At 39.9% G+C, this 13,907-nt stretch overlaps 1 protein-coding gene and 1 long non-coding RNA gene across 2 annotated transcripts in view; both read left to right on the top strand.

Annotated features, from left to right (window-relative positions):
* Positions 1-1,481: 1,481 nt before the first annotated feature.
* The window catches only part of SVEP1 (sushi, von Willebrand factor type A, EGF and pentraxin domain containing 1), a 184,634-nt gene continuing 172,208 nt past the window's right edge, over positions 1,482-13,907 (top strand). Inside the window, exon 1 of the mRNA XM_079112549.1 lies at positions 1,482-2,935. Coding sequence (XP_078968675.1) covers positions 2,405-2,935 — 531 coding nt within the window. The 5' untranslated portion in view covers positions 1,482-2,404. The remainder of the gene's footprint in view (positions 2,936-13,907) is intronic.
* On the top strand, positions 3,014-11,493 carry LOC306645666. Its single transcript, XR_013759696.1, has 2 exons — positions 3,014-9,772; positions 9,830-11,493. It is a non-coding gene; the product is annotated as an uncharacterized lncRNA (long non-coding RNA).

Genomic DNA, 13,907 nt, shown 5'->3' with positions numbered 1-13,907 from the left:
TAGCATGCAAAGAGAAGCAGAAGAGAGGGATATATTAAAGAACAAAGTAGTTCTTGATTTCCTTTTCCAAGGCTTTTTGAGACTTGCTGCAACCTTCTGGCCTTTCCCCATTTTGTTATGAACCAGAAACTTCCTTTTTGTTTAAATGAGGAGAGGTTAGATGTCTATTGCTTGCAACCAAAGGGTCTACTTTTCTGGGTTTCCGTGGAGCATACATGAAATAGAGCTCATAGACGCTGCCATGTGCCCTACACATAAAGATCCCGGAATGCTTGTTCTTAATTATGTGTTTTAAATAATACAAAGTGAACAAAATTTGTAAAAATTTGCCTTAAAAAAAAAAAAAAGTCCCAACTCAAATGACATCTTGTTCATTCCCAGGAAGATCTGGATCTTCCTTCTCCTTGTTTCCTCTACTCCATCTTAAAACCATCCTACTCCTTTGTAATTATTTGCAGATCTAAATCCTTTTCTGATATACTTTAAACCTCTAAAGGACTGGAACAGATCCTAATCATCTTTCAATAATCAGTCTCTAACATGCTGGTACATAATAGATGGCCAATAAATTTTGTTAGAAAAACAAAGATTCAGAGAACATTCATGATTAAAGTTGGCAATAATAACAACCAACATTTATGGAGTACATCCTGTGTTCTAAGCACTGCCCTAGAGGTTTTTTTTTTTTTTTTTAAATGACTTAATCCTTACACCAACTCTTAATATGCTACTATTATTACTCCATTTTCCAAATGAGCACACTAGTCATGCAACGAATAATGGTAAAACCAAGAATTCATCTTAGCCAAACTGACAGCAGAGCCCTAATATTTGAACCAGTACACTATGATATCTTTTTTTTTGAAGATATTTTATTACATATAGTAGGAGTTAAGCCATTTACTGTTAGAGATAGAGGGAACTTTCAGGTTCACTGAATTCCATCATGAAATAAATGTAGAAACTGAGCGAAGGGTTGGAGGTGACTCTGTTCTGGTGTTTTATGTAACTGCACAGGCATATCTTCACAGGGTCCAAATCCTAGCTGGACTCTTTCAACATGCCCCCCCCCCCCACATGCAAAATCAGTTTCCTTTACCATGTATTCATTTGGGGTCTTGCTTTGGAAAAACTGCCCCAAGTTTTTCAAAGTAGATATATGCCAGTTACCAAAGTCAGGTGGATCTCACTTGTTGATCAAGAGAAAGGGAATGGTGGGGGGCCGGAGGAGGAACCCCTATCCATAATTCAGATTTTAGCATAGACTTCATGCTTTAAAGATTTCCCTGGCCTTGGTCAAGGTCAAGTCTATCTACCTAAGCTCTAGCACTTATCACTTTATAGCACTTAGCATTCAGTTGTAATTATACGTATTTCATGTGTGAACATTTGGTCACCTCACTTGTTACTTTTTTACTTCCTTGAGGACAGAACCCATGTCAATTTTTGTACCTCCTAATATTCCTGGTGAATAGCATAGATTCTGGCACATATTGGGTATTGAAGGAAAGAGAGAACAAATGGATGAATAAATAAACGCATGAATGAAGCAGGCATCCTCCCGGTTGAATGCCTAAGATGCAGCCCTTATATGATGTGTCTGAGAGGACCCACGCTCCCACACACCACTGATCAGAAATCCTCATCAGGAAAGTCATACAAACATCTACTTAGTGAGGGCTTTGGGGGCCCCCCAAAGGGTGGAAAAGAGACACAAAAGGTGAGCAAGCAGTTTTCAAAGGATGCTTTCAACTGCCCGCTGGCCACTCCGTGTGTGTGTTTTCTTCTACAAAGTGTTTCCAATTACTGTGGCACTCTCGGTATCTGGATCCATCTCCAGTGAATTCCTCTGCAGCTCCTGCCAGACATATGGGATCAATCAGTGCTTCGGCGCTGGTGCGCTTGCTGCGGGAATGTTGACAGCCTGACAGACGCGGGGTTCTGGTGTCATGGAATCTCCGAGCCTTTGGCTGGATCCCGGGAGGAGAATGAGAGGGGGAGGAGAGAGATAGAGACCGAGATAGAGAACGGAGAGAGGAGAGTGGAGCGGGAAAGGAGGAGACTGGAGAAGAGGGGGAGAGAAGGAGGGAAGCCCGAGATTTTTCTTGACTGCCCCCTTTCCTTCAAACATTTTATAGGCTTCAGGGAGAGAGAGGAGGAGGAGAAAAGGAAGGAAAAAAGAGGAGAGCGAGAAGGGTAGAGAGCTCGTCGTTCCCTCCCGATCCGTGAGCTGCAGGAGGAGTCTGGATTTTGTCCCCAGTGTCAGATGAAAGGGCGCTAAGGCTCGAGGCCGCCGCCCCGCGCCCCGCTCGGCGCACGCTCCTCTGCGAGCCCGGCCGCCGGGCGCCTCTTCTCGCCGGGGCCGCCGCCTGCGCTCCCGGGCGGCCGCTCCGTCGCCAGTGCAATGTGGCCGCGCCTGGCCTTTTGTTGCTGGGGTCTGGCGCTCGTTTCGGGCTGGGCGACCTTTCAGCAGATGTCCCCGTCGCGCAATTTCAGCTTCCGCCTCTTCCCCGAGGCCGCACCCGGGGCCCCAGGGCGCCTGCCCGCGCCGCCCGCTCCGGGCGAGGAGGCGGCGGAGAGCAAAGTGGAGCGGCTGGGCCAGGCGTTCCGGCGGCGCGTGCGGCGGCTGCGGGAGCTGAGCGAGCGCCTGGAGCTGGTCTTCCTGGTGGACGAGTCGTCCAGCGTGGGCCACGCCAACTTCCTCAGCGAACTCAAGTTCGTCCGTAAGCTGCTGTCCGACTTCCCCGTGGTGTCCACCGCCACGCGCGTGGCCATCGTGACCTTCTCGTCCAAGAACAACGTGGTGCCGCGCGTCGACTACATCTCCTCCAGCCGCGCGCACCAGCACAAGTGCGCGCTGCTCAGCCGCGAGATCCCGGCCATCACCTACCGCGGCGGCGGCACCTACACCAAGGGCGCCTTCCAGCAAGCCGCGGTAAGCGCCCGCCCCTCCCGCCGGCCTTCGAACCCCGGCCCTTCCCACCCGCCGCTGCCTGCCCATCGCCTGCCCGGGTCGGTCTTGGGTAAGGCGTAACCTGCCCACGCCAGGCGACCCGGTCCCCAAAATCAGAGCCATCACTACCCTTCTGTTGTTGTGGGGCCCAATGGAATAATGGGTTTTAAATGCTTAGCAAGATGTCGGGCTCCTTAAATGGTCCCTTTTGGAGGATCCTATTAGGAAGGGACCCTTAGGACGCTATCTACATTCACACTTGCAGGAACAGATTGTATCCAAGGTGGGACAGGTGAGGGTGGTCTGCAAAATGTTTCCGAAGGTAGGAGGTGAAGTGATCTGGATATTTTCTCCAATTATTTTTTTTTACGTTATTTCAATACAAAGTGCGTGTCGTTTTTAATTTTGCTCAAGTACCTTCTAAGTAAAATTTTAGCATCAGAATGAAATCAGTCTTGCCTGATGGACTTCAACAAAATGTATTGTTTTTAATTAGAAAGTAATACATAGTTGAAGACAACCTGAAACACACAGAAATGTCTGATATATTGGCAAGTCAATGTTGGAGGTATGAATGAAACAAAGAGGAAAAAACACCCTATAGTCCTATCAACCTTAAAAAAGTCACTGTTCATATGTGGTTGTACATTTGCCAGTATGCATATTGATACGTACTTTTAGCCAGGTTGGTACTTTGCAGTTTGATAGCATGTATTTGCATTTATTTTATATCGTGATTAAAATGTTCCACATTAGCTGTATACTATTCCTTAGCAGGCACGTGCCACAGTTTATTTTACCAATCACCTATTGTCAGACACAAATATTTGTAGTCCTTTCGGTTACTTCTGAATTCCTTCTGAATTCCTGACTTCTGAATTAAAATATATGAACATTTTTAACTGCTTGATACATATTAATAGCCCATTCTTCCCTTGGAGAGTTGTGTAAATTTACTTTCTCTCTAGCAAAGTATCAAAGCAGTAAGTTTGTTACATGCTTATCAATATATTATTATGTTAAAACATTTTGCTATGTTGATAAGGTTGCTAGAGGTATCATTTTTAAAAATTCAATTTAGTTATTTTTTTAGGATGAATATCTGCTACTAAACTACTGTGCATTTATTCGCATTTTTTCCTTTGATTATTACCAGGTCATGATTTTTACCTTTTTGCCATTGCATACATGTTTGTTTGTTGTTCTTGATGATTTGTCAAAACTCTTTATGTAGTAAAGCCAGTAACCCCATATATATATATGCTGCAAATTATTTTTCCAGTTCATTGTATGGCAATGAACAGTCATTTGAGTTATGATCTTAATTTTTATATGCTCAAATCTATCCACCTTTGTTCTTAAGATTCTATATTTGCTTATTTGTTAGAATGGCTTTCTTATTTCCAAAATTGGAAAGATAGTTTTCCTTTTAACAATTTCCCCCATCTGAAACTTGTTTTGGGCATGATATGAAAAAGATATTCAAAAAATATATAAATAGTTAATCAGTTGTCCAACCACGATTTGCTTAATAGACGTTCATCCTTTTACCATTTAATTGAATGCCTCTTTTACCACATTTAAATGCATATGGATATTTGGTTCTGACCCATTCATTCTACTGTCTTTCCTATTCCCATCCTCCCTTCCTCCCCTTCATTCACCTTTGTCCATTTCAATGAACTTATATTCTCCCCCACCCTGTCCTCCACCCTTATTGTGTGTTAGTATTCACTTATCATAACATTTGGCCTTTTGTTTTGGGGGGATTGGCTTACTTAATTTAGCATGATCGTCTCTCCAGTCCATTCATTCACTGGCAAATGCCATCATTTCATTCTTCTTTATGGTTGAGTAATATTACATTGTGTATATGTACCACATTTTCTTTATCTGTTCATCTGTTGAAGGGCACCAAGTTTTGTTCCATAACTTGGCTATTGTGAACTGAGCTGCTGTAAACATTGATGCGGCTTCATCACTGAATGTGCTGATTCTAAGTCCTTTGGGTATATACCAAGGAGTGGGATAATTGGATCAAATGGTGATTCCATTCCAAATTTTCTGATGAATATTTTTTCTTGATGTATCAAAATATTATCAATTTTATGTCTTCTGTAACTGGATGTGGCCCTCCTCCCCAAAATGAAATCTTGTGTCCACAGGCTGACCTCAAACTCCTGGGCTCAAGAGAGCCTCCTGTCAGCCTTCCATGTAGCTAGGACTATAGGCATGCTCCACTGCACCCAGCACTCTTGATTCTTGTTGAAGTTTCTTTGATTCATTTATTTTTCTCTCTTTTAATACATTTTATCTTATGGATTATAAATATTTACTGAAGGAAACAAAATAATCAGGGGAAAAAATCCTGTAAATTATACTATAATATTTTGGTCATACCTGTCTTGACTTTTTGCGTTTGTCTGGGTAACAGGTGTGTTTTCATACCTGTGAATACATCATGCACAAATAACATCCATCCAGAAAGGGATCAAATTGTGTATTCTCTTGTAGCTTTCTATTCCACCATATTTTTAAGTCTTCTTTGCATAAGAAATACACTTCCACTCTATCATTATTTTTATGGTCACCCAGTTTTCCACTGTAGAACCTGTCATGTCATTATCAAATATTATATATTTAGACTATTACAAACAACACTGTTTGATTAAATCTTTGCCCATATCTCTAAGCATTTCAGTAATGTAAATTTTTGAAGTGGTATTCTTATATCAACAAATAAGCACGTTTTTAAGTCCCTTAATATATGTGCCAAGTTACTCTGTAGAAAATGGCACTCCCACATGTAGCAGCTGCCAGTACCCAGAGTGCAGACTGGTTACACAAGCTAGTGTCATTTGAAGCCCCCCCCATCCCAAATTTATATGTGAGAAATGAAATTCCATTTTAAATTGCACTTTCCTAGTTTCCCTGTTAGTGGGATTGAACATTTCCCCCCTTATATTATGGTCATATATATAGCTCTTTGCTTTGGCATACCCATGAAATTATTTGGGGATTATTGTCCATTTTTCATTTGGTGCTGATTCTTTTTATAACTGATTTGCCAATACTCTGAATCTTGAGGATAACAAGCCTCAGCTACTATGTGGCAATTTTTTTTTCAGCATTTCATCTCCCTTTTAATTTTGTTCAGGATAATGGCATCTATTATTTTTATCAATCTAGTAAATCTGTTTTTCCTCTCATTTGTGTTTTTTTTTTTTTTTTCATTTTTATGAAGTTGCCAAGGTTTTTGCCTTTAAGAGCTGAAATAACCACTGAGAAATGCTCTCTTTCCATGGGAGGAGTTGCAGAGAAGCAGAGCCCCAGTCTGCAGGCTCCTTTCCTCAGCTGGCCTCCATTCTGAGTACCGAGAGGCCCTGATGCTTGGCCTTCTTCTTAAGGCATTCATTGCCCACTCAACCAAAGAAGAACCCTGTTGTATTAGGGAAAAATTCACCATAAGCCAGCTCTTCTGTTTGGTTTGGCCAGGTCTGTGCCGGGGTTTCTGAGAATGCTAATCCAAAACAGTGAAATGGGTAATGAGTCAAATACACAGTGGTCGCTTCAAGACCTACTCTGTCTGCAGCTCTCCCCTTCCAAACACTACATCCTGTCGTGGAAAGGGGAACTGCCAAGAAAGGACCGGTGTCTTTCTTGGGTCTGGATCCATTTGTAATCCAACCAGCAGAGCTGTCTCCTCAGTTTGTGTTCACTGAACTTCCTCTTGGCTTTATTTTTCTTTTCTCATTTTGGTTGGGTTGTGAGAAGGTGCAGATGAAGGTCACCTGAACCCAGTCCCCATCTAACCTGGAAACCTACATGTCTTTACTGTAACCTTTCTAAGACTCTGATGGGCATTCTTAGGTAGAAAATACAGTATTTAGAGAAAACTAATATAAGATGACTGACATTTAGAAACAGTGTCAGGGAAGGTTTAGCTATGAATTTTTTCATTGAGATCAGACAGGCATGTTTTATTGCCAAGTTAATTTGGAAATAGTAAGCTGTGTAGTTTGGGTTTAGATATGAAATTTATACATTTCATCATGTAAATAGAATCATTCATCAGATCCCCCATGTGTGTGCATAACATTTGGCTTTTATATGAAATTTAAAATCACAGGGATTTTTTTTTAGGTTACTACTTACTTTCCCCAGAAAAAAATTAGTTTTTCAAACCTTTTCCATTTGAAACTGTGCACACAACTATACACAGATACAATCACAAGCAGACAGACACATACAAATGTACATAGATATATATTTGCTCAGACACAATTACCTCTTCCATTTCAGACTCCTTAATCCTCTTAACTAAAATCTTGAGATGTAGAATTTCCTTTACCAATATGAAATCTGCTATTATCTCTCAGAACATAAGATTGATTAAACAAAAATGATAGCAGCTTCATATTTGGCATCAGAATTGTGTAATTTGATGGGCAGCATGTGGTAACTATTACCACAGTTAGCAGTGTAGACATTTGTGTGTGTGTGTGTGTGTGTGTGTGTGTAGACACCAGCCCCTAGGACTCATCAGAGAGTTCAAGGACTAAAGCAAATTCTGTAGTTAATGCAGACCTTTCCAGTGACCCAATCAACAGCATGGGGGAAAATTTAGCACCTTGAACTTAATTACTTGACAATTTTTTATGAAACTGATGTTTGTCAGTTTTTTCTTTGTGGGGAATAATTGTTTATAACAACTTTTCTTCTTGGCTTTTTTATTCTACCATGTATTTAGAACTTGCTTTTCCTAACCTATATGTTTTGTATTGGCCCCACTATGAATATCAGGCTCTGTGTATCCTAAGCATTTCACATCAAAGTATAATCAGAACCCCTTGTTCCCATTTTGCTTTGCTAAATATCTATTAAATAAGCATAACATGAAACTTCCTTTGAAAAAAAATCCGCTCTCCTCATTGTTCCAGAGTTACAGAAATATGATCCTCTGATGGGGATGTGCTATCTTGCCAAAATCCCAAGCTTTAGATGGCCAGAAGACTGGGGATAGATAGACAAAGACTTTTCTAGCTTTGATGGAAGGGGATTGTCCATTATATGTCCACACTGGTGCACAGCCACACCTTTACCTGGAGGTTAATCTTCTCTCTCAGTCTTATGGGATTGAAGTATTTGTTTTTACATTTTATGACAAAACCTGAAGATATGTGATATGTTGCGGATTAAAACCCCGATGAAGAAAATGAGGACCTTTTTTTTTCTTTTCATATAACAGGCTGCTAGCCTTTAAACATTCTGCAGTTGTCTTTCCAATGACCTGGGTAAGGAATATCAGGTTCTCCTCTCCTATAGGAAGATGTGAGGGCTCACAGAATTTAGTTGTTCCAAACTCAGAGTATGATTTCGATATCAATAATAGCTCACTGTTGCAGGAGCTAATTTCTTTTTTATTTCCAAATGTACCTCTGAAAACATTTTCTCTTTTGTGCTTCTTTAACTTTTTTTTGGTGGTGGTGGTGCTGGGGATTGAACCCAGGGCCTTGTGCTTGCAAGGCAAGCACTCTATCAACTGAACCCAGCCCCATGTCCTTCTTTAACTTTTAAGTCATTCTCTCATATCACCTTTGGTCTTACTTACATAGGGACCTCTTTTGTAATCACATCAGAACTCAGAAGCACAAAGGGAATGGAATGGAATGGAATGGAATGGAATGGAATGGATGAACTGTCAGGACAAAAAGTAGACGTAGACATCAGGTATATTTCTGAAGCAAAACCTGGTACCGAAATTCTGATTTGAAGAGAGCGAACAAATAATTCTCTGATTTAAACTCCAATTTCTACTTGTTCTAGCATTTGCATATATGTGTTTACTAGTTCTGCTATTTCCTGCATATAGAACACTGTGGTCTAAAATAAGAATGTATAGCCCCTACGACTGTTTAAAGACACTGATCATTGCTGGCTGCAGGTATTACAGCATGTTTGACTGAAAGGCATTGACTGAATGCTTAGGCATATTGAGGGCAGATCTTGCTGTGTCTTGCTTCCCAGCTGACAGATTCCTACCTGGTGGAAGGGTAGGGAAGTTCTCCACCGTGATAGAGTGACACAGGTGCACTCAGAGGGGACTGATCTTCACAGTAATCATGAAGAAGAATTATTAAAAGCACTCATTCTTGAATAAACCTTTAATTTGTAAAGTGATTTAAAATTTACAAAATGCTATCCTATTATGATTTTTATCTCAGTTTTACAATAAAGGCAACAGAGGTAGAGAGGTTAGGTAACTAAACATTAATCATGAAACTAAGTAAATGCCAAAGTCAGTAAGTCTTCCGAGTTGTCACCTAGCCTTCCATTTTCCGTGCCTCCACCACCAGATTTTACTGTATTTCTTCTGTGTATTGAACTGTCTCCAAAGTTAGGGCAAAGTAAGGGATTCCATTTCCAGGACTGTACACGTGTCACGTAATAGGCAAAGCCATTCTCTTAGTCAATCAGATCATCCCATAGGAGCATTTCAACTGACCCCAAAATACAAACATAGTTAGTTTGTTTTATGAGCTTCCTTTTTAACTCAGTGAATTGGCTAGGAGTAAATTTAGCTGAATGTAATAGACAAAAGTATTCATTGGCTTAAGCCTGATAAACATTTATTTCTCTCCAAAATTGAGACTTGAGTGGAAAATTCGGAGCTAATATGGCAGATCTGTGATGTCTTCATGAACTCCTTTTAGCTCATCTCTGTCATCTTCAGGTCACCTCATGGTCTAAAGTGGCTGTTGAATCTCCTATTGTCAGAAACTCATTCCAGATCCCAAGTGAGAGAAAAAGGAGAAGAGAGTCACACTTTATTTTAAGGGGACTCTCTGGCATTTCAAAAAAATTACTTCCATCCAGATCTCCTTGGGAGAAACTTGGGCTTGTGCCCTTTGGTTTTGGAACTTTATTGCTGAAAAGGAGGGAGAGGAGAGATGCTGAGCAGGTAACAAGTGGTCTTGGTCATACTGATGTGTTAGAGTGAGTGTGCCCAAGGAAATGACTAGAACACTCTATTTCTCCCTCAAATGGTATTGGCCTCATCAGGATCAAGATGGAAGAGTTGAGCCTTGCTTAAATGAAAATAAACTGAGTCATTGTCCCAGATTCTACTGCTTTTAGTAAAAACTAGAAATCCATTTAAATATTGGTAACAGAAACTTTAGTTTCCCAGAACCCAAAGCTTCAGAATAATATGGTATTCACTCACATCTAAAAGCTTTTACTGAAAGTGAATTTGCAAATCACATGCTAAAAATAAAATTAATATTTCATTGTTAATTTGCAAGCACAAATGAACAATTCTTAGAAACATATTGGTTTTTCCGTGGTTTTTCTCCAGTAAGCTGTCAGATTAAGAGACCTCTACATTAAAAGGAGTTTTCTGTTATATATTGTTTCTTCCTTTCCCATAGATTTTTTAAGACTGTTCTTCACATCTCCCCAGGCCATATGAAAACTGGATTTCTGGCAGACAGTTTGCTGTAAGAGAGTAACCCACTCTGGTTGAGAGGCTAATTGTCAAAACAAAACAAAACAAAACAAACAAACAAAAAACAAAACACCACGAGAGTTGTTTTGTAGTACATGAATGTTATTATAGTACTTCCATTGGAATGAGTGATAGTAGAAAATGAAATCTGCATAATATTAGCAAGTGCATTTTCTTACCAACTTTATACAAAGAATTTTTTTTTAGTAAGCTTTTTTTGCTGCTGTGACTTAAAGACCTGACAAAAACAATTTTATGGGAGGAAAAGTTTATTTAGAGGGCTCACGGTTTCAGAGGTCTCAGTCTATAGACAGCCAGCTCCATTCCTTGGGGCTCAAGGTGAGGCAGAACATCATGGTGGAAGAGAGTAGTGAAGGGAGGTGACTCATGTGATGATCAGGAAGCAGAGAGAGACTCGCTTGCCAGATACTAAATACATATCCCAAAGCCACGTCCCCGATGCCCATCTCTTCTGGCCATACCCTAACCACCTTCAGTTACCACTCAGTTAATCCAGTCAGGGGATTAATTCATTGATAGGGTTAAGGATCTCATAACCCAATCATTTCTCATGTATTGTCTCACAAATGAACTTTTGGGGGACACCTCATATCAAAACCATAACAATTTTTAAAAGACATTCTCCTTCTTGCTGTCAGTCTTTTTCATGGTGGTTTGTTTGTATAATGAGTTAACCAACAAAATTTTTTCAAATTTAGGAATGGGTTATAACTCAGTGGTAGAAAATTTGCCTAGTATTCAGGAGGAAAAAAAAGATTTTCAAGTTTAGAAATATATGTGTTCTAAATATGCATACATACATATATGTGTCTTTCATAGGTATATTATACATTAAAGCTATAAACTTGAAGATAGACTCTATTATGCATCAAAATAGTGATAGCTACCTTGTTTCATGTCAATAAATGTGATTTGAAATTCAGGAAAGGGTTGTGGATATAGTTCAGTTGGTAGAGTGCTTGCCTTGAATGCACAAGGCCCTAGGTTCAATCCCCAGCACCACCAAAAACAAGAGAGAGAGAGAGAGAGAGAGAGAGAATACCAAATTGGACACTTTTCTACTTTTAAGCTATTGCCAGAGTATATAAAACGTATTTTGAGATATATGAGTACAATGCATTATTTCCCTAATTCCTGTTGAATCACTTTTAATAACCTCATTTTTTAAAATTCCCATCCTGCAGCACCTGGATATGGGACATACTGGCTGCTAATGCAAACTATGCCTATTTGTTGGTTTAATTTCTAATTCCCAAAGATGGTATTTAAAGTGTGTGCGTGTGTGTGTGTGTGTGTGTGTGTGTGTGTGTGTGGTTATAATACATACACTTCTAATTTTGTCAGCTATAAACTCAAATTTTCACTACTTTCTCCTGTAAGCCTTGGTGTGTCTGTATTTGTTCTTACTTCTTTACATTTATCAGAGTACATGTCCTGTCCCTCAGCAAGCTAGACCTTTTCACTCCTTTTGTGCCTTAAGATCTTCATATTAATGAGCTTTCTTTCTCCAAACCTGAAATATTCACAATTTGCCTGTAGATTTAGAGAACTGGAAGCATGTTTCCAGAGCCACATGGTAAATTGTCAGTATGTTGTAGTATGAGTATAAATCTTAAATTAAGTATTTATCAATCAAAGAATTTCTTGTAAGAGCACAAGCCAAGATGCAAAGATCCCTGTATAAAAGAATGTTCATCTCAGTATTACTTGGAATAGGACTTTTTTTTTAGAAACAATATATTATTTTAGAAATAATATAGTTTTAGAAGTGAATTATACCTTCCTTCACCTCCCCTGAGTTCTAAGTCAATGAAGTTATATAATAACAACAGAAAAGATACCAAAATTAAACACGCCCTCATTTCCACATAATGGAGACGGTGGCTTAGGTGCACAGTTTCCTATTGGTGAAACTCAGAAAAGTCAGACCAACTTGTCACTCTAGGAATAGGTAGTGCTGGGCACTGGAATGCCACCTATGTGGGGACTCACTACTCTAAAACTTCACCTCTTTCTGGGCAACCAAAGAACAAAAAAGCTGAGAACCCTTCCCCCACAAGGGAGGAATGGGGAGTATAGAGATGTGGGGGTGTAGGGGTACACTGGAAGGGTAACTGTGATAGGTGACACTCCACACAGAGGCTAGAGACCATAAACACCAAGTTCAAACAACTCAAGAGTGCTTAATGAAATAATGCCAGCCACACTGACGTGTGTGGCAGTCAATCAAATCGCATTTTAAAGACTATTTAGTAGCATAGTAAATTGAACCAATGTCATATTAAATGAGGGGAAACTGTGTGTTTACCATCAGTATATGAAACTTTGTATCACATAAGTTCAATTTCATGAAATACAGGCACTCAAAAAAATGGGAAGAAAACTTCCAAAAAAAAAAAAAAAACGAGTAATTATCTATAGGTAGTATACTTGGCAATGTAAATATGTTAATTTATCCTACATTTGAAAAATTAGCTATAATGTATATGCATACCTTATTAGGAAGTGAAATATCATTGTCTTTCCTGGGCATAGGTGATTGAAGGGTGACATTCCTTTGGGGCATCAGGAGGCACATAGGAGTGATGATTGGTCTCAAGTATAAAAATCCTTATAACTCTCAACTTTACCTTAAATATTCATGAGAATTTTGCCTTCTGTGCCAGAATACAACTCTGCTTTTTAAAAAATGAAATGATGTTTTAGCTTGTTATCTAAAAAGAAATGAAACAACTTCAATCTTTCTGTCAAATGCCATGTTCTATGGCAGTGAGTCTATCAGGGTTGGAAGATTGTGCTGGTTTGGAGGATACCACCCTTGGGACCCCATTGCTTGCTCCAATTCTTCTCTTCTCCCTCCTAGTTCACTGTAGATCTTGAGAATTCAGACTCACACACAAATCTGCAAATGGGTGACAGTAGTTTTCCTACTGCTTGGCAAGCTCTCTGAGGAGAGGAGCCCAGTAGCCAAGATGGAACACAGCAGGTATTGAGGCTACAGATGGAGGAAACAATGGACTCCATCCCCTTGCTGAGAGGCCAGGAGGTGGTGGCCCTTCTTGGTTTGTCACACATGGTCAAGGACAGTGACCCATTGCTATGTCAGTCTCTTATTCTCACTGTTAACACTCATCAAAGACCATTTGCAGGGAAGAAAGATGTTTTCTACTACCTAATTTTTTTCTTATATAAATAAAACAGTGTCCTCTAAGGATTCATTTTCAATAGTCAATTCTCCTTCTCTAGCTCCCAAGCTCTGTTTGTATGGTCAGTTTTGTCCTACTCAGTAGGAGTTGGTCTGTCCACTTGCTCTGGGCAGTGGTGAGGGTCCAGGAACACTCCAGTGGGTTTTTGATGGTGTATTTTGATACGGGCATCTCTTTCAACATAGTCCCTCATTTTGATCTACGCTGGTAGACTATAGCT

This window comes from Sciurus vulgaris (genome assembly GCF_902686455.1).
Source record: "Sciurus vulgaris genome assembly, chromosome: 15".
NCBI classification, from domain to species: domain Eukaryota; kingdom Metazoa; phylum Chordata; class Mammalia; order Rodentia; family Sciuridae; genus Sciurus; species Sciurus vulgaris.
This window is presented reverse-complemented; position numbering and strand designations above follow the sequence as displayed.